Raw genomic sequence first — 20959 nt, 5'->3', positions numbered from 1 at the left:
TTCCCCCAGCACGCTCTTTCTGGCGATGTTTGACCCCGGGGATGCCCATTCGGGGCGGCAGCCGAGGGTCTCCGCCGCCTCCCCTCGCAGCGAGCGCTCCGGTGCGCGGGTCCCCGGGGCGGGCGCTCCGCAGGTGCGGGCCGGGCTCTGCCGGCGCTGGCTCCGCTCAGGAAGTGACAAGCACATTTCCTCCTCCTCCTCCTCCTCCTCCTCCTTCTCCTCCTCCTCCTCCTCCTCCTCGCTCCCTCCCTCCGCCCGCCCCGCCCGCAGCACGGCGGCGGCGGCGGCGGCAGCGGAGCGCGGTCGGAGCGGCGCCCACAGCCGGCCCGGCCGGGCCGCTCCGCCGCCCCCGCGGGAAGCGCTCGGTAAGCGATGCTCGGAGCGCAGCGGGGGCCGTGCCGCCCCGGGGGGTGCCGGGGGGGGAGCGGACAAAGGGCGGCGGTGCGCCCTGCCCGGGGACGGGGCGGCTCGGAGGTGATGGGGTAGGAGGGTGGTACCCCCCGCCGCCGCCGCATCCCCGCCGAGCGGGCTGGGGATGTCCGCCTTTGTGCCGTCGGGTCTCACCCCGCCCCGGGGTGAGCGGGGGGCACGGCGGAGGAGCCGCCCGGGCGGCCGGAGGGAGCGTGGAGCGGTGGGATGTGTGTCCGGAGCGGCGAGGGGGTGCGGGATGCTGAGCCCGACGTGCGGGGACGGGCGGCAATCCGGAGTTCGGCGAGCGGTCCTCACCCGCTCCGAGTCCTCTGCCTTTGCCACTGGAATTATTTCCTGCGAAAGGATCAACACGTGCTTTCCTTTCTCCGGGCCGAGAGTGCTGCTCCAGGGGGGTGAAACTCGGGTGCCGCCGGGCTCGGGGCAGCGCTGCCCGGGGTCGGGGTCCGACGGGGGCTGCAGCCCCGGGGAGCCGCGCCTGAGCATCCCCGCAGAGATGCTCTCCGGCTCGCCCAGGGCCAGCGCACGCTTCCCACCGTGCCGTGCCTCGCGTTTCGCTCGTGGCACGTGTGAGGTGGCTCGGGGCAGCAGGACAGGGGGACAGGCCGGTCCCCGGGGGGGTCTCCAGCCCCCGACGCTGCTGCGATGGGACGCGGCAGCGCCTCGCTGTGTGAAGTGCCCTGGCAGGGGGGCTGTCCTAGAAAGCCTGTAAGTCTTGTTTCTCCATTCAGTGACGTCAGGTTGATCGGGTTCTAAGGTACGTGAAGGTTTCAGGTACAGCTGTACACACAGATTTCACGGGTAAGGGGCTTTTCCTCAGTAATTTTAATTTACTTGACACAGAGAGAGTTTTAACAGCGCGGTGCCTGTCACTGAGTTGTGCCGCTGCCTCTCGGTGCCGTGCGGTCTCCACAGACGCTGGTGTACCTTGGCAGCTCATCCCCTCCTTAGGAAATCCTCTGGAGTGAAAAGTGAGCGTAATTTGTTATGAAATAGGCTGATAGACAAAACTTCAGTTGGCGATTGAAACCAGATGTGCATATTTTCCTTTTGAATCCTCAAGCAATACTAAAAGTCTGTTTTGACAGATTAAAAACTACTTGCAAATTGCAGAGGTAGCAGTGTTTTGTGATAATCCAGTAAAAACACGGAGGGCTGCGAGCATCTCTGCCCAGTGCTGGGTATTTCCGAGCACAGGAGATGCTGCTGCCATCACAAAGCACAGAGTCCCTTGGCCTGCCTCTATCGTGGGCAGAAATATTTACCAGGGCTTGGCTGAGGGCTGGAAAAAGAAATAAAGAAACCCCAAAACAATGTAGATAATGTTTCTGGAGAAAATATTTGGGGTGGGTCATGAAACAGATTAATTAGAGTGATAGTAAAAAAACCTGAATTTCAGAGCGGTTTGCTCTGTCCGTACTTCTCGTGGCTCGGTGCAGGTTTGAAGTGAGCTTCTGATTTATTTCTTCATTTTTGAGTGTCCTGTGGAGCCTGAGGATGCTTGTGGTGGTGAGTGTGTCACACCCAGCTCTGGCACGGCCCTGCTCAGGGGGGCAGGATTTCGGGAGAAGCACTCAGCCTCCTTGCTTCCAAAAGTGGGGGGGGAAAACCCAGCCAAAACAACCTGCCGTGGAATTGCTTCCTTCTCTCCACTTCAGAGGAGGGAAGGACACGGTGCCAAGCACAGCCACGTGGAGCAGGGCCACGCGTGCTGGGCTTGCTGCTGAGTCCCTGGCTCCAGACTTTCTCACTTCCAGCTTCAGCCCAGAGGAGGGAGGGAAACTTCTGTGACTTCCAGCTCTGCACAGGGCCGAGGTGTCCAGGAACCACAGTGGTTATAGAAAGCAGATGGCCTTTTGCTGTAAATGCAAGACTTTGCATAGAAAATCTGTGCAAATCAGTTCAGCGGATGATTGATTTGTGTGAGTGAGATCCAGATTTTTGTATGTGGAGATCAAGACTGTGGGACAGAGCCAGCACCGATGCAGGTTAATTTTCAGCTATGGATACCTGCATAAATAAATACATGTGTATAAATATGCACACATGCAAATAGGCAAACATATACCAATAAAAATCCCCAGATCTGCATTGGTTAATCATATGCAATGTTGTTTTTTTTTTTTTTCTAGTAGTAGTGAAGGCTTGCTTCACTTACAGCAAAAGTATAGGCAGAACAAGATACACAACTTTTTGCTGAAACACCTGCATTTGTGTGCAGAACTGACACCATGGGCTGTGTCCTGATGGGTGGGGAGGGGAATGAGCTTTATCCCATTGTCTGTTTATTATTGCTGGTAGATTTCTGATTTCTCAAATTGCAGCTGTGTGGTTGGAGACCCTTCCTCCTTTTTTCTTTATTTCTTATAATGTTGCATAGAATTTTTCTTTTATTTGCTCGAATGGAGGCGGTTTGCACTTGCCTTGTAAAATCTCAGATGGAAAAGAGGACACCCCAAGCTGAAAGGGTGATTTTGGTTTTGTTCCCTTCCCCCTCCCGTGTCACGTGGTTTGTCAAATGATGTTGCTGGGAAATAGTCCTAATGAACATTATTCTGTGGCAGGGCAGACTTTGGACCAACGGGCTGGGACAGGGCCAGGTGCCAGAGATGCTCATAGCTGTTCAGAGAGCAGGATCGAGTCTCCTTCCCACATCCCAGGGGAGGGACAGGGCAGGCAGAGCCTTTGTGTCAGGTTTGCACTCACCAAAACTCTCTCCTGGAGTGAAAATACCTTCAGAAAAACAAGTTTTATTCCTGTGGCCATGGGGGACCAGGGCAGCAGAGGAGCTGGGATGTTGTTCCTCTGCAGCTCCTCATGCAAGCTCTTTTCTTGGCTGACGTTTTCTGCTCCTTTCTCTCCCAAAACGGGAGGAGGAGGAAGAGGAAGCAAGCCTGCTGACTCGGGGAAACAGAACTAAAAAAAAAAAAGCAGGTCTGCCGAGCAGCAGAGGGCTGTGAGTGCCGTGGGTCTCACGTGTGGTGGGAGCCCCAGCTCCCTTTGCAGGGGTCCCTGCGGGGCTGGGCGAAAATATCACCAAAACAACACTCTGCTCCTCAGAGAGCTAAATATAAACTCATCGGGCAAAGAGGAGGGAATTTTCCACCGTGCTTCTCCTCTGTGCCTGCCAGCCTGCCTGGCTGTGGGCTGCTCCCCCCAGGGAAGCTCCCGTCCCTGATCCCCAGCATGTCATGGGATGAGTGCCACCACTTTCTGTAGGGATGAGACCTTCTGTAAGTTCCTTGGAAGCGCTCAGGACGTGGGCAGACATGAGCCCTGGAGCTCTGGTTCTGCCCACAAGTCTCCCCACGAGCAGTGGCCGTGTTGTAGTTGTGAAAAAGGACTTCTCCAAGGTCACACTCTGTGCCTGCAGTTGCAGCCTGGCTGCCCGTGACCCAGCTGTTTCTGCAGAGCAGCAATGCAGAACGTGGCTCTGCTACAGGGAGCTGGAGGGAGCAGATCCATGGGTTGGTTTGTTTTTGCAAACTTTTCTGAGTTGGCTGCCTTTAGGGAGACAAAAATTCCCAAGCAAGAGCCTCGCTGGGATGGTGCATCTCAGGACAGGCTGCGGATGTGTGGGTCTTTACTCATCAGCAGGTGAGGTGGGGATTGATAATTAAGAAGTGTGGCGGTGCAGTTGATTTCCAGCCAGAATTTCTCCTGGCTTCAGGTGGTTTATCCATGAGTTTTATAACCTGTGGCATTGGATATGTGTGATCTTGCATCTTATGCATCTGACACATGCTGTGTAAGATAAGTAAGATTTGGTATAAGTTTCTTTGCAATGCAGGGAGGAATAAACTGCATTAGGCTGAGCTGGAGGAGCAGCACCAAGCCCTGTAAGCGTGGCTGCTCCCAGCCCTGCTTGCTGTGGGTCTCTGCACGGATGGGTGGGAAGTACCAGGCCAGTTTGGCTCAGTAATCACTTCATTTGAGTAATATTTTAAGAACTGGTTGAGTGAGTGCAAAAAATCTGTTCTGGTGCGTTGAGTTTCTGTACCTCCCCCCTGAAAGTGTACCCAAGGGAGACTTGGTCATGGTTTTTGCTTTTAGAGGATTAAATATAGCAGCATCATTGGTGTCACTCCTCTGTAGTCCATTTGAAGCATCCCTTGGGCTACATCATTGCCTGTATTTGTGGCTGCTGGCCATAGCTTTTGCTTTCAGCAGCCAGGGCTCGGGGCTGGCTGTGCGGTAGGTATGGGACCGTGGTGAAAGAGGAGTTTGACTCCGCGGCCGCTTTGTGCTCACAAATCCTTACGTCTCCTAGGGTTTGTAAAAAATGGGATCTGGCAAGCTCTGATCCAGCAGCTGGAAAACCTGCTCTCCCTCTCTGTGCTCAAAACCAGCCCCTGAAAGGAAGGACCAGGGGTTCTTTGGATGGCTGAGGAGAAGCAGGGCTTGGGGAGGTGCTGGTGCAGAAGGATGTGGCTGGCCAGGTGCGTCAGTGACTGGCTTTGCTCTCAGTGACTGGTCTGGGCCATGAGGTCCAGAGACTCACCCCTGAACCTGCTCCTAAAGCCGAGGGGGTGAGTTAAAGCGTGTTATTTGCCTTTAAGGTATCTTTTTTGTCCTTTATCCTGTGACAACTCTTGCAGTGACCCCAGACAAGCCTTCGTGCTCGTCTGCCCCAGTTGTACAAGTGCCATCATCATTGTTCTGCACCCATGGGAAATGTTAGTTGTAAGGAAAAGGAGTTAATGCAGACAACTGGTCTCTGCTTAGGACAGTCTGGCAGCACAGCTAGGCCAGGTGGAGCTGGCCATTTCTCATTTCAAGTGATGTGGGAAAGTCACAATAACTGTGATTTTTGTGTTTCTGTGACAGCCTTAACCTTACTGAGAACTGCCTTCTGGTGTGCTGGGCAATAGTTGTCAATGCTATGAAATTTCTTCAAGTGTATATATTATTATCCCAGTTACCAAATGCTTTGGGGTTTTTTTTGTCCCAGCTGGTACAAATGAACATTGTATAATATTTTCGAAAGGACAAGTTTTAATATTATGGACTAGGTGCCAAAAGCTACAATTGTGTGCCAAAGCTGAAGAGCCATTATAATTATAAAGATACAGAAAGCATTAGAAATATCCATTTTTGGGTTTGTAGACTCTCTGTTAACTCAGAAAAACAGTAAAGCCTGGAAAAGCTGTGGCTGCTCCTGGGTCTCTGGAAGTGTCCAAGGCCAGGTTGGACAGGGCTTGGAGCACCCTGGTGTGGTGGAATTTGTCCCTGCCCTGGTGTGGTGGAATTTGTCCCTGCCCATGGCAGGGCGTTAGAATGAGATGCTCTTTAAGGTCTCTTCCAGTCCAGGCCATTCTGTGATTTTTGGACTGTCAGTTGTGCTATAAATGAAATGCAGTGCAATGGATGGTGCTTCTCAGAGTGAAAGCATCGTGAATGAAGATGTACGTTGCCAAAATGTAAATGTTTCATTTAGAAACTCTCACTCACATTTTTGGTTGTGCATGGTTTGTGTTGTTGGTAGAAATGACTTTTCCCATGCAGGTTTCAGATGTATGTATTTAAATTTAATTTAAAGAACAAGTTCCAGCCCTGCAGTGGGATGGGTTGTGCTGTCCATGCCCCCCCCGTGCCTGTCTTGGGAACCCCATGATACACCAGAAAGGTGGCAGCTTCAAGAGGAGCTGGACAAGAGCCAGGCCAGCCTGTGGAGGAGCTGCTGTGTCAGCCCAGCCCCCTGACCCCTGCACATCCCACCCTGGGCCATGGGGGCTGCTGGGCACGGGCTGCAACAGCTCACTCGGGGCGTGGGGCAGCGAGCCAGGAGAGCCCTGCTTCTGGGACTGCTCTGTGCATCACCATTTTTAGTCATTTTCTGAGTTAATTCTTGCTAGAGCATGGGCTCAGTGATCTTAAAGGTCTTTCCAACCTAATGATTCTATGATTCAGTGTCTTTCAGAAAGGCCCCCAGTGCAGAGATGAAGCTGTAGCACTGGCTGAGATGCCCGTGCAGTCATTTGTGATGCTGTAGCTTATTGCAATGATTATTGTCTGTGCTGTTCAGGAAAAAAAATTGCACTTTGCCCTTGCTCTGCATCTGCGTAGCTCCATCTTCCTGCCGTGCTGGGAGGTGTCCCACTGCTGCTCTGCTCCCTCTGAGGGACCTGCTCAGCTTCTCCTGCCCTCTCTGAGGCAGTGAGGTCATCCTCAGCAGTTACCACTCCACGTTCACCCTGTCTTGTGCTGCACCTGTGTCTTGCAGCCCCCCAGTTACTCCTGGAGTCCCCTCCAGACCTTGGGTAGAGGTGGGAGGAGGCTCCAGGTGCCCGCAGAGGGTGTGGAGTGCAGAGCACAGAGGCTGTACCATCCCTTCTCCTCCTGGAGACCCCAAATGTATCCAGCCTGTGGACATATCCCTGCATGCCTGGGTAATCTGCTGCGCCATGCAGGAGCCTGGGCTCGTGCCCCTGCCTTTGAGGTGAGTGGCTTTTAAGCAATTTAATTTTTTAGGGTGTATCTCAACATCTCTGTAACCAATGTGCTGGTTGCTTCTCTCTGTTCTGTGTCACCACGCTGTTCTCTGTGTTTAGCACTTTGCTGGTCTCAGTCACTTACAGAGCTCTGCTTTTCCTGTTTCCTTCCCAGTTACTGCCAGAAATACTGCGTGGCATAGGGTGGCAGTGTGATTTCTGCTGCAGCCAGTGTCACCAGTTACCTGCAGGTCTGCTTGGGATGTGCCAGTAAAGGGTTATCAGTGGCTGTCATCCACTTTAATGAGGTGTTTTATACCAGTGCTCCCTTTCACCTGCACAAAGGCTTCAGGTGAGGGGAGAGCTCTTTCCTCGGTGCTGTAATTGTGATTCCTGACTCCCTGACCTTGCACTGAAACCAGAGCCTTGCTGGGCTCGAGGTCTCACCCACCACATTTACCAGGCTGGCTTGTGCCTGTCCTCAGGGACCATCCGTGCTGATGGCTCAGAAGACTTTTTGGCACGATCTCATAAAATTCAAGGTGTAAATTTATTTGGAGCTGTTGTTTAAGAAGGATCTATATTTAGTGCCTGCTGTTTAATATCATCCCAGGTTACTCCTGACAAATGTGACTGTGTAGTTTTCCTTTCTGCTCAGGACAGTAATGTTTATATTGCCTATTTCTTCCTTTTCTGCATCCTGACTAATGATTCCACCATTCTTTTGGTTGTTGTCAGTGTGACTTCTTATTGTCCTTAATATCTGTAAAATCCCCTGTATCCCGTTTTCTAACAGAACCTGCTGTTTAACTAGTAGTCTCGTTCATTTAAGGTGCTGGCCTTATTTTGGGCACTTCATAATGATTTACAAATTCCAGGATTCATTAATCCCTTCGCTCATTAGGGCTGCAAGTTGATACATGGTTTTTTTTCCATGTGATGAAGGTGGACATTTTTGCTGCCCTATTTGTCCTGGGTAATCACTCATGTTTGTGCACTGACAAAATACCTGGCTTGGTTCCCTTCCTGGCAGCTTTGGAGCAGGGATGGGATGCAGCATTTAGGTCAGTTCTCCTCGGGATGCTGTTTGTGGTTCACACCACGCTGGTGCTGGGGCCAACCCATCTGTCCTTTGGGCTTCCCCTTTCTGGGGCACAAGGGAATCTGTTTCTCTCCTGATCTTCACCCTTGGCATGAGAGAAAGAGGATATAGGGAGACTATCCAGAGATGGAGACCGATAGGGTGGAAAATGCAGATTTTTAATTTCTTTTCCCCCTTTATTGCTGCCTGTTCACGCTGTCATAAATGAGCTCGAGGAGTGAAGGACAGAACTGTGTTCCTGCCAGCCCAAATAAAACCAGGGGCTGTCTGCATTTCCACTTACTTTTTAAAAATTTTCCTCACCTCCAAAATGGGCTGCAAAATCTGGGCTTTTATGGCTGCTAAGCTACAGTGGAGCTCATCCTGCCCTACTCCATGGAAATCAAGGGCATCTCTGGGGACAAAGCACCCCAGTTTTGGGAAAATTGTCCTCTGTGGGCATGACTTCTCTGGCTGGGCAATCCCCTGGCAGGTACCTTGCTTTGGGGCAGTGGTACCTTGGGCTTGCTGGAGCTGTTCCCCATGGGAAGCATCTCGCTGCTGGCCCTCAGGGACCCCTGATGGAGCCAAACCTGCAGAGGGTTTGGGCTCTACGTGCTGCTGACACCTCTCAGGAGCCCTGAGTGTGTTACAGCAACAGATTCCGTATTATTCCAGCCTCGCAAGCGTCTCCCTGGATATTAAAAACACCAGCTAAAAGCCAAGTCCAAACTCTCCATGAATGACTCTGTGGAAATGCTGTCGGGCACGTTTCAGGGCTGCTTTGGCTTTGATTTAGGCAGGTAAACACCGTGAGTGGGTGTTTGCTTTGACTTCTCCCTCGTAGCCAAAGACTTCCTTTGAGGGAAGGCGAAGCCTCCAGTGCTGTTCCCCATCACAGCACCAGCCCTGTCTGCCTGTGGCTGGGTGTTGGCAGTGTCTTCCCCGCGTGCCTGAGCCTCGTGCTGCCCAGCAGCAGTGGGAACCCCCAGTTTCCTCAGGATCAGGGATGTCCCCTGCCCAGGGCTCTGCTCAGTGGTGTGAATAACCCTGGCAGAGCCTGGTTCCTCCATCTGGATGTGGCACAGTCATCCCAGTTGGGATGATGCTGCAGGATGACATCCTTGGCTGGCATCTCCTCCTGCTTGTCCCACACTTTTTCTGCTCTGTTCCCCTTGAAGCTACCCAAAATCACCTGCAGGATGGCTCTGACATCGGAGATAACCTTTGCCACATGGCGGGTGGTCGCTGGGGGAGGCAGGGTGGGTGCAGCCCGTCCTCTCCTTGCCCTGCTGCACCAAGAAAAGCCCCCCCCGTGCTCATCACACATTCCCATCTCCACCAGAGGCATCAAACCTGGCTCCTTGGCAGCCCCTGCACGTAGGAACCATCTTCTGCTAACAGATTGTTGTGTATTTAATGAACCCGAGGAAAACAAGGGAGGCGAAGGCTGCGGGGCGAGGCGAGTTTGCTCTTCAGTCTGCCAAATTCCCCCTCATTCAGACAACCCACAGATGTTTGGCTGCTCGTGCCTTAAAGAGATTTATGGAAGATGCAGCACTCGGAAGTTTACGGGGACACGGAAGTGGCAGTGTGGGCAAAGGTTTCCTGGCCCCAGAGGGCTCCTTCCCTCCCTGTGCTGGTGTTGGTGGCAACGGGTGGACAAACAGCAGGGAAAAGTGCCTTTGGGTCGCTAGGAGGATAAATAAAGGCTCCAGGCTTGTCTTTCAGGAGCCCAAGAGCTCTTTGAAAGCCATTTCTCAGCAAAGTACTTTGGTCCAATGCAAACAGTGTGGGGTGGGCAGGTGGCAGCAGGCACGTGTGTCACCCTGTGTGGGCACAGGGCCCATCCACTGAAAGCATCTGAAATTGTTTTCATACTGCCTGCTGACTTCAGGGAGAAAATGAGAAAATTTCAATTTTTGGAAGGTTCTAAGTGATCATTTTGTTGGGCTTCACATGAGGGTTCTGCAGTCCTAAAGTATTTATCCATGAAGGGGAGGTGATTGAAGATAATGTGGAGTCTGCCAGTTGATCCATACATCCAGGGTTTTCCTGCTTTACATCCAGGCATGTCCATAAGGGCTGTCAGCCTCTACCTGTTTGCCATCTCAGCCTTGCAGAAGGGAGAAATCTGACTTACGAGCAGCATCCAAATTGGCTCTGACAGTGATGGTGGTGTTGTGGGTCTTGGCAAGTGTTCCCCAATTATTCAGTGAGATGTCCCAGATCCTGCTCCTGCTTCATCTGGGTGGGTTTTTAGTGGTCACTGCTGAGCAGCAGCATTACAGTCGGTGCTGCAGTGCTGAACTCGCTTTGCATCTCCAGGATTTGCTTCTCACAGGGACTCTGAGAGCTCTGGAGCGAGCAAGGAAGCCTGAAAATCCCCCTATCTGAAGGTGGGCAGGCCCTGGCACAGGGTGCTCAGAGAAGATGTGGCTGCCCCTGGATCCCTGGCAGTGCCCAAGGCCAGGCTGGACAGGGCTTGGAGCCACCTGGACACATGGAAGGCGTTCCTGCCCATGGCAGGGGTTTGGAATGAGATGAGATTTAAGGTCCCTTCCAAGCCAAACCATTCAGTGATTCTAACCCTGAGAGCATTATTATGTGTCTGTAAGCAGATGGAGGTTGTTTCATACAGACAGGTACTCTGAGGGGTTCACGTGCTGTTTGAAGTTGTTTATGCTTGAGGAGTCAGGAAAAGCAGTGTGGTGGGGCTCACTTCAGCTCAGACCTCTCGGGCTGTACATGGGAAAAGAATATAAGGAAGGAACAAGAATTGGTTTTTTGTGTCTGTTTACTAGAGCAGCCTGCTCTGAGCAGTAATTAAAAGTAAACCCAGACCGTGCTGCCTTGTTCAGCATCCCTAGTTGTTGAGATTAAGCAGCCAAAGCAATTCTCAATTCAGCAATTCCTCAGCTTTTGGGAGCGTGGCCAACACTCACAGTGTCTCACAGACCACTGCAAATTCTTGTAATAAATCTCACAACTGGGGCGGCGGGGGAAACCCACAGAAAGGTGAGATGGTTTGTTGGACCGGCAGGCTGGACTGCTGCTGCTTCAGCTGCTCTTCTCCAGGGACAACCTTCCCAGGGACGATACTTCCATGGAAATACTACTCAAAGGTAGTAGTGGAATAATGAGTGGAATAGGCAACAATTGCTCAAAGAAAATGTGTCATTTCTGTGGTCACTGGGACTGGGATCAGTTGTAGGCTCTGTCTGCATGGCACACACTTCCAGGGATGGGGCAGCCACAACTTCTCTGGGTAACCTGTGCCGGAGCCTCACCACCCTCACAGGGAAGAATTTTTTGTTAATATCTAATCCAAGCCTACTCTCTTTCAGTTTGAAGCCATCCCCCCTGTCCTGCTGTTTCCCACGGCTCCTCGCTTGCCCCTCTCTCCTGCTGGTCGCTGTTTTGCGATGACTAATTTTGCTTTCTTCTTTTCCTTTTCAGTTGCCAGGGAGGAAAAGGCAAAGTCACTGCCAGCACCATTTCCTTCGAGCTAAAGATGTTGAGACAAAGCACCTCTGCCCCTGCCCTGTCCTTTCAGTCCTTCCGCTGCTGGTGTGTCCAGGACTCATTCCCCTGCCACTCCTATTCCCTAAGAGCACGGGGGCAATAAACCTTTTACCCAAGTAGATGGTGTGTAATTTTCCTTAATTCCTGATTCCTTTTCTTGTGAGTGCTTGCCTGCAGCTGAGGTTCAACCCAAGCATGTAGATCTGGGCATGAGCTTGGACTTCAGGCTCTCCCTAGAGATTTGGGGGGGTTTGGATGTGTGGTTTGGGGCTTGGAGTGCAGGGCACCCTCTGCCTTGTGTGACTCTGGTGTCAGGCTGAGGCAGTGCCCAGGCACGTGGAGCAGAGGATGGGGTTTTGTTTGCTTGGTAATTCATTTATGGCTGTGGGCAGGACCCTGGTGTGCCTGTGGTTCCTGGTAGTGAGGGTTATCTCAGGCTCCATCCGTGTGGCCTCACATGGCGTTTTTGGTTGCTAACGTGGCCCTATGGGATGGGTGCTGTTCTGGGAGACCTCGAGCTCCTGGCTTTGGATTTCCTAGCTTGGCTGGAGCTGTTGGCTCATCCTGCCCTGGCAGGACAGGTGAGCTCTGGGCTGTGCTGGTGAGAGCCCGTGTTCCTGTGTGAAGCTGTTGCTCGCAGGCACTGAGGTGATTATGGTTCCTGAAGCTGTGCAGACCTATGGAGCCATGCTCACCTCACACCCTGCTCCCCCCTTTGCTGTGCTACCTGCAGGCAAGTCCTTTACTTGTTAATTAGTGCTGAAAGTGTGTCCTTGTCTTGTTAGCCCTGGAGAAGTCTAGTCTGGGTGCAAGCAGGAGGCTGAGGAAGACATTTCCTCGTTCCTTTTTTTTTGGCTGGCAATCTCTGAGTACCTGGAGCATGGGGCAGCACAAGATTTTGCCAGGCAGGAGTTGGGCAGGAGTGGAAAACTGTGTGAGAACCATGGTGTCCTGGATGGTGTTTGCCCTTCCAGTGGAGCAGGAGGAACTGACTGCAGGCTCTGGGTGACATGGGCAGGGCTGCAGCCTTTCTCCTCGCGAGGCTGGGCATCCTGGGGCAGCTCTTTGCTCTTGACAGAGTCCCAGGGGACAATCCTGAAGCAGCTGCCTCCGTGGAAATTTTGTCCTTTGAAAGTCACGTGGGCTGACTCGTGATCCTGTTTGCTCAGGACTAGTCCTTGGGGCATGTCCACAGTGTAAAGATTTCTTCTCGGGCCCTGAATGGCATCTTTCACATTTATTGGCAGTTTTTACCCCATAAGGAAACTCAATATCCTCTAATGACATAGACTCAAGCAAGGGGAACAAACTGGCCAGAGCTGAGCCTGCTCAGCCCTGTTGCAGAAGACAAATTATTGCCTGAGTGAGGAAATAAACCCAGACTTAGCTACATGCAAATGAGGGACTTAATGGATTTTTTCCAAATTCATAACACAATAAATCAAGAAATTGAAGATGGACTCCTTGGCACTGTCCAAAGCCCTGAGGGTGAGACAGGCTGTGCCATGAGCAGATTCAGTGTAGCCCCAAATCACTTCTAAGAAGTGGAAGGATGGGCAGAGAGGCATGATTTTTATTTTGTGTGTGAATATCGCCGTGTTATGCTTGCAGAAAACCTTAAACCCCACAATTTTCAGTTACAGTCACCAGTTTTGGCTTTTCCCCCAAATTCTTTGTGGCCCCCTGTAGGGTTTGGGAGGGGATGATCAGCTGTGCTGCGCCTGGTCTGACTGCACAGAGAAATCAAGGTGTGCATAGAGGAGGGAATTTCTGTGTCACTGGTGAGAGTGGGATGGTGGTGGAGCCCTAGAATCATGCTCAGAGCTTGGCCCAGAGGGATTATGTGGGAAATGGATTCGTAGAAAATTGTTAAGATTTGACAGAAGGTTTACATGCTGTGTATATTTGTATGTAAACTTTGAGATAAGAAACGTTGACTTAGAAATACTATAGAATAGGACAGACTTCAAAAGAAAAATTGAACTAAAAATAAGTTCAAAAGGATGGCTTTGTAAATCAGATTAGATACTTTAGAGAAATAGAACTATAAAATTGTATTGTAGTAGGACTTACTTGTAGTAGGATTACACCTGTAGTGTATTGTAATTAGAAAATAGCTTCTGATTGTGATGACATGAATTATAATATCTGTATTGTCTCACCCTTCTCATGAGACTGAAAATGGAATAAAAGTTTTTAAAACACCTCTCAGTTGCCCCATCTCTGGGTCAGAAAAGAGCAGGAAATCTGACAGGATTAGCTTTGGTTCTGCAGACACATGGGTCTAACCTGCATTGAATAAACTCCAGAAATCTCAGTGGCTCCTTGCTCAGCCATTTCCTTCAAGCACAGCACAGGGAAGGGTGCTGGGTCCTGCTTGGGTCATGCCTTCTTCACTTTGATCAGCATTAAAAATTCAGCAGGGGCAGGTGATTTATATTCTGAGTGAATTCTCACTGTTCTGCTTGTGAGGTGGATCAGTATGCAAAACACAGCTCCAGCTCCTTGTTCCCTGTGCCCTTTCCACTGTAAATAGGTTTTATGTCAGTGTGTGTGGCTGGAGATGGATTATTGAGCTGGACAGGGGTTGAATGTGTTCTGTGCAGAGGGGTGGTGCTCCCACAGCAAGTGGAAATCTGCGCGATGCTGGTCCTCAGTCATCTCCACAAGGAGTATTTCTGGGGGTCAGACCATGGAACCATGGAGTTGGTAGGGTTGGAAAACACCTCTGAGATCATGGAGTCCAATTGTTTCTGCAGCACGGGCAAGGCCACCACTAACCCATGTCCCCAAGTGCCACAACCCCAGGGCTTTTAAATCCCTCCAGGATGGGGACTCCAGGCCTGGTAACCCTTCCTGTGAGGAAGTTTTTTCATTATTTGCACGGGGATGTGATACTGGTCATTGCTCAGGCTCCCTCCAGCTGTGGCAGAGCATCTGGCACACAGTTTGCTGAATCTCTGAGGTCTTTCCCATGCAGTTCAGTGTGGCAGTGAGCAGGGCATGGCTCTGAGTGGTGCTTGGAGCCTGCTGTGTTACCACTCAGGTGTGAGACCTCCCTGCAGGGAAGGGCTGTTCATCCCCTGTGAGCAGCTCTAAGGCTGTGCTTGTGCCTTGTAAGGAGCATGTTTGCTCCCCAGAGTTTCTCTTTCAAGCCTGTGGATGAGACTTGGATCATTTCACTTAATTTTTTTCCAAGCCAAACACTCCATAGGTGTGATACTGTCTAGAAAGCATCTCTGAGAGGAACCTCTTCCCAGCTCTGCCACTGCAAAGATCACGTGAGGCTTCTGCTTGGTCTGTGCTTTGAACCATGTAGAAAGCAGGGTTTGCTAAAATTTGGAGATTTCTGGGGGCTTTTCATAGAGCTCAGGAGATTGTGTCAATCCCAGTGGCCGTGGCTCAAGTCTAAACTTAACCTTGACATCATGATGAAGATAGTTCCTTTATCTGATTGCAAATGAGGAAATACATTTCTTAAAGTAATTAATGGTCCCTGCAGAGTATCTTTTTATTGGCGTGTGTGTGTGTGTGAAAGCATCCAGTCTATAAATACACAGTGGTTTCCTCCTCAGCATCAATAGGGTCCATCCTGGCCCTGCAGCTTGTGTCCCATGGCACTTGTTTGCATGGAGAGGATGTGACAGGGCAGGACCGTGCGTCAGGAGCCCTGGGAGGCAGGATGGGCAGCCAGAGATCACATTTCACTGGAAAGTTTCCCTTTTCACTGCAGTTTCTCCATGGGGATGGTTCCAAAACCCAACCAAGTTGAAGTTGCTGATACCTGCAAGTGCGCCTCGGCCCCAACCTTGGGGGTGGTGGTGGCTGCCAGCTTGGCAGCAGTTTGCTGTGTTGCCTGTCATTAGGGCTGTGTTAATTGCAGGGCTTGCAGAGGAGCAGGGAGGTGTGATGGTGTGTGCTGCATCCTGGCCAGGGCAGGGAGCCTCTGCCTGTACTTGCTGCTGCTCCTGCCTGGGTGTGTACCCGAGTGTGCTGCTGCAGCATTAACCATCACCTCAGGGAAGGGCAATTATTCCTGAAGAAATCATACCTGGCGAATGCGCTTAGCTGCTTTCATGCTGCTCTGAACCCTTGTTTGATCTTGGTGCCAACGGTGCCCCAGTGTCCTCCCAGCACAGAGAGTTTGTCACTGCAGCCAGCACTCCTGTCTGTGTCAGGGTCAGGGACAGCTGAGATTGTGGTAGGTGGAAATCACAGAGGCACAGAATGGTGTGGTTCAGGATGCACCTTCAAGACCACCTCATTCCACCCCCTGCCATGGACCCCTTCCACTATCCCTGGTGGCTCCAAGCCCTGTCCAACCTGGCCTTGACACATCCAGGGGCAGCCACAGCTCCTCTGGGCACCCTGTGCCAGGGCAGGCCACCCTCACAGCCAAGAATTCCTTCCCCATATCCCATCTAACCCTGCTCACAAATTATGTGTCATTTTGACACTCTGAAATGTTTGCTTTTCTATTTGACAGTTTTCACTTGGTCGCTGGGTTGCCCAGAGGTTTATGATGAAGTTACCAGTAAACTGTAAATTATGATTCCATTGATATCCCACAGAAAGCTGGAGACTGACCAGCTCCCCTTGGGAACAGTAAATCTTCAGAAAATGTATTGATTCCCAATCTTGGCTCTGCACTCTGGATGAACTTTGTCCTCATAAAATAATAGAAGGTGATTTTTCTTTACCAGCCAGCTGGCCTTTAAATGAGCTACTCTTAACACCACTGCAAGCTCTAATCCAAGTAAACACGGACAGGATGATTCAGGAGCTGGGAAGAGCAGCCATATCAGTTCAGAATAAGGGTTAATACTTAGTGGAATATTTTCATCTATCATCCTTGAACATCACAATTGGCTTTGACTGGATGGTACAAGATCAGTGTTTTGTGCTCTTTGGACTGTGCAAATGGTGAGTTTGGTTGTTTGCATTAACAAGCAAAGCAGCAAAATAGAGAAACAGGATTAGGGGAGTGATTTGGGGAAAACGCTGATTTCAGTAATCAGATTTCAGTTGCAATCTGTCTGCTTTACAAGGGAATAAATCTGCTGGGGAGGATGCCAGGAGGTGAGGCAGGGCTCATGGTCAGGGCTGCGTGAGCTGGCTTGCTGTTTTCATTTCAAGAGCCTCCTTGTTGTCCAGCCTGAGCTCTCCTTAGCTAAAACTACCTAAGAAATAGGTGGAGATCAAGAGGCATGGTGTGGCCCTTAGGGTTTCAGGGCAAGGAGCTGTCCCTCCTCCTCCCTGTGCCTCGTGTTTCTCCCCGAAGGGCTCTTCATAGACTGGGAATCATGGAGTGATTGGGTGGGTTAGGGGCATCCAGGGGATTTCACAGCCATAATGATGCTGGAGAGGCTTTTTCTGCTGGACATCTGCTCCCAGCTGGTCTGGGGCCAAAGGGTTTCTGTGAGATCAACCCTGGAGCTTTAATGAGCTCTTCTTTCAATGTCTTTTGTATCTTCAATATGGGGCATGCGAGTCCCCTCTTCAAATGGAGAATTCAGAGGAAACTTTATTAATTTGACTGCAATACTTGTGTCCCTGTGGATCACCTTGTGTACCTTGTGTGCTTCCAACAGCTCCTGTGAGTGCCCCATCCTGTGCTGGTGGGGAGCAGGGGGACACCAACAATGTTTAAGATCCTAAAATAAACACACCCCTCAAGCAACCACCATCAGGGTGTGTTTTGGGCAGTGCTTGCCCCTTGCCCAGTGCATCCACCCTCCAGGCAAGTCCTCTAAAGCTCTTCCTCTCTCTCTCTCTTTGTGCAGGGAGCTTTCCACAGCCCGAGGCTGTCCCTGCACACCCCCGAGGAGCTGGCAGGGCCCAGCCTCTCCTGGGGGATCATGGACTGAAAGAGGAGCTTTGCCAGCCCCCAGCTGCCAGCACCCTTTGCCTGGACCCTGATGGACTCGGAGGCAGGACTGCATTACCATGGTGATGATCTTAACCAAAACTCGGGAAAACAAAGGTGCTGACTCCATAACATGCAGGACTGAGCTGGTAAGCTTTGTGAAGTCTCTGTTCAGAGCTGTTTCACTGCCAAGAACTTTGCTGTAGCATTGTAATAAGGGTTTTCTTTCCTGCAGGGATGGATCTTTAGGTGGTTTGTAGCGCTGATTTCTACAAAGCTGCATTAATATCCAAGGAGCAGGTGATTAGTAAATGATTGGAGTGCTGTGGCTTTTGCATATGTGGATTTCAGTAAGCACCAAATGGGATAAACAGCACAAAAAAATCAAATTAATGCTGGGAATAACACAGGTGAGAAGTTGCTTCACCGACAGCGAACAGATGCTGATCATTAATAGGAGGATGAGCAAGTGGGAAGCAGGATTAAGTGAGAGATGGTGAAGGGCAGTGCCGTGGTACTTAATTTCTCTGGGAGCCTGGAGAGGTGTAAATCCACCATGCTGAATGAGCAGGAAATGACAAAAAACCAAATGAGGGGTGGCAAACAAACTGAAGGATGCTGTGAGGGCTGAGTGTACCTGTGGTGGGGGACACACAGCTGCAGGCAGGGTCAGAGCAAACGAGGAGGAGGTGCAGGGTGATGGAGAGCCATCAGAGCGAGCCGGTTGTGGCCATTTGCCCCTCTGTTCTTCTGGAGAGATGGGCATGGTCTGAGAAGAAACTGGACCAAAGGCTCTGAGAGCCTGAGATAAGGGTGTGCAGGAGCACAGCAGGAAGCATCTGGCAGGATGAGCCATAAATGGGCATTCTGAACATAAAAGAAATAGAAATGCCTGAGTTTGCTGAGGACGACAGGCTGTCCAGCTGGGGTCCCCAGGCACAGAGCACGCTGTGCTGGGGTGAAGGCAGGCTGCCCTGGCAGTGAAAGGCAGAGGACAAGGTGAGCAAGCCACAGGCAGTGGAAAATACTGCCTTAAAAGGGTGAAATTTGGGAAGGGTATTGATACATTAAAAAATACCCTTGCTGTAGTGTTAGCTCCTGCTGGGAAGGCAGCATCTGCCATGGCTGCTGCTCAGGGTGGGAAGGGGGAAGCCTGAACTTTCAGTGCCAGCTGTGCCCTGGTAAGTGTGTGGGGCAGGTGAAGGGGACCTGGCTGCAGAGAGGCAGATGAGAGTAATTTCTTCTACTCCTCAGAGAAGGGCTGGGTGCTCGGGGTGTCTGGTGGCAGGTGGTAGAGATGCAGAGCTCTAACACAAAACTTTGCCCTCGTGTGTTTGCCCAGTGCTTCCCACAGCTCTGGGCCCAGGTCAGGAGTGCAGGGACAGTCCTGGGGACACAAGGTGAATTGCTGGGTTGCCTGGGCTGTTAAACTGGGGCAGCCAAGACAAGAAGGCTGATCCACTGAAGAAAGAAAGAGTTCTTCTGTTGACTTCATGGGGAAGGCCAAAAAGCGAAACCCAAAGGAAATAAATGTCTGAGCACTGGGGCAGTGTCTCCTGCCAACAGCCAGTGGGCTCCTTTAGTTCAGCTCCCAAGTTGGAATGAAGAGAAAATTCTTACAAAATGGTAATCATACTCAATATGGGACACATGTCAGGCTCCTCTCCCTCCTGCCTTGCAGACAGTGTCTGGTCTCTGGGGCTGGCACACAGATGTGCACTGGCACAGCCCCTGCCTTCTCTGGGGCTTGTCCCACTTCCATCTTTGCTCCACTTTGGCTGCTCCTTGGAGACAGCTGCCTGTCTTCTCTGCCTCCTGATTAATTCTGCTGATGGATCATAAGGTGGGGCTTGACAGATGGAGATATCCTTACTTCACCTAGAAAAGTGGCACATGCCCCAGAGGTGGCTGACCCTTATTTACCTCCTCCACATCTACACCCTGTAGTTGTTTCATGCCTCCCTACCCTTCTACACTCAGTATTTCCAGCATTCTGTAAATGGAGTGGGAGCCTTTGTTGGATTGCTCAGGTGCCATCATTTGGTACATTTTTGTTGTTACTGTTTTTATTATTGTTGTTGTTGTCCTCATGATGCACTGGAGATTCAGGCACAGAGAAACTGTGGCTGCCCCATCCCTGAAAGTGCCCAAGGTCAGGTTGGATGGGGCTTGGAGCAACCTGGACACATGGCAGGTGTCCCTTCCCAGGTGGAACTGGATGTCTTTAAGGTCCTTTCCAACCCAAACCGTTGTGAGATTCCATAGTTATGTGAGCAGGCAATGTATAAAACGTGGACCAGGAGGGAAGGTGTGAGTGCAGTGGCCTAATGCCAGATAAAACACAATTATGGCAGTGCAGATGAACGTGGGGGCCGTGCTGGTGCTTCCCTCAGATGATGTAAAGCCTCAGTCAGATGGGATGGTGTTGCCAGGATAGACACTTCAGAAGCCAGAATATGGATATTTTTAGGGATAATAAAGGAACAATTAGTATGAAAGTGTGTTTTTGCAGGCATAGCTGAAATGGCATGCAGCTGTGGATAACATATTGATTTATTATATGTGAACCCATCCATGCTCATTTTTAGAAGTCTGATGGTGTCTCTTACACTGTCAAGAGGAAAATTCTTGAGGAAAAAAAAGAAAAGAGTGTGAAAAGCAACCAGGATTATTTTGTACCCATGCAGTGGCATTTCCCCCTATTTTTAGTGCAAATCGGCACAATCTGAGTGCAGACTCCCCAGAAGTGCTGAGGTGAGGATACCTTGCCTTAAAAACACATTATATGCTTGAGAAAGCTAAATAGCTGCTTTGTACCTAGGTGGGGAGGCCTTAATGGGCTTGGATGAGGTTCAAGACACCACTTTTGCTCCTTTCTTGCCCAATCCAGGATTACCACTGAATTGCAGCTCCCATTTGAGTTTCTCCAGAGTTTTGGGACCTCACTGCAGCTCTCCCCTGAGGTAAGGGCTGGCTGCAGGACCCTTGATCTGCAAGCTGAGGCCTCGACAAGGACTCTGCACAGAGTTTAATTAAAGTTGATTTCTTTGAGGAGAGGTGACCGGGTCTGTCCCCTGGTCCCTGCTGGAACAGGGCCATGGAAGGCTTTGCCCATGCTGGAGGCAGGGTGGTGTCTGGTGCCCAGGTTGAGTCTGTGAGAAGTGAATAGTTTTTCTGATTGTTTGCAGCACACTCCAAAGATGAGTCAAGGACCTACCCTCTTCTCCTGTGGCGTGATGGGTAAGTACAGAAATTTCTCTCTCTGTTTCCTCTGCTCCTGCTTCCTCACAGGGATAGGTAGGAAGATGTCCTGACTTCTGGATGTCTCCAAAACCACTCCCCTGCAGCCCACACCACCACACCTGTGCCCCTCTCCTCACCAGAGGTACTTTTTGTGCCCTGTTGCCATTGCTGAGTGAATTGCTGATCTCCTTTCCCCTCCCCTTTGATACATCTGCTTATTTTTAGACCTGCTCTTACAGCTGAGATTATAAACATTTGAGGTCTGAGGTTGTGCTTGAGTATCCAGCCCAAGACTGTGGTTCTTGACTGTTTGCATGATGCAAGCAATAAATAACAGCATTATCGCTGAGATGTCCTAGCACCTGGCACAAAGTGGTTGGGCAC

General features: G+C 50.9%; 1 protein-coding gene across 4 annotated transcripts in view; it reads left to right on the top strand.

Annotated features, from left to right (window-relative positions):
• Positions 1-257: 257 nt before the first annotated feature.
• The window catches only part of FAM53B (family with sequence similarity 53 member B), a 42857-nt gene continuing 22155 nt past the window's right edge, over positions 258-20959 (top strand). Inside the window, exons 1-4 of one of the 4 annotated variants that reach the window (XM_038140060.1) lie at positions 258-365; positions 17250-17481; positions 20223-20295; positions 20521-20572. In XM_038140060.1, coding sequence (XP_037995988.1) covers positions 20533-20572 — 40 coding nt within the window. In that variant the 5' untranslated portion in view covers positions 258-365; positions 17250-17481; positions 20223-20295; positions 20521-20532. Of the gene's footprint in view, positions 366-454; positions 6869-11400; positions 11590-17249; positions 17482-20222; positions 20296-20520; positions 20573-20959 lie in introns of those variants that run through there. The other 3 variants (XM_038140059.1, XM_038140058.1, XM_038140057.1) reach the window with 3 other exon arrangements.

This window comes from Motacilla alba, chromosome 6, assembly GCF_015832195.1.
Source record: "Motacilla alba alba isolate MOTALB_02 chromosome 6, Motacilla_alba_V1.0_pri, whole genome shotgun sequence".
Classification (NCBI taxonomy): Eukaryota; Metazoa; Chordata; class Aves; order Passeriformes; family Motacillidae; genus Motacilla; species Motacilla alba.
This window is presented reverse-complemented; position numbering and strand designations above follow the sequence as displayed.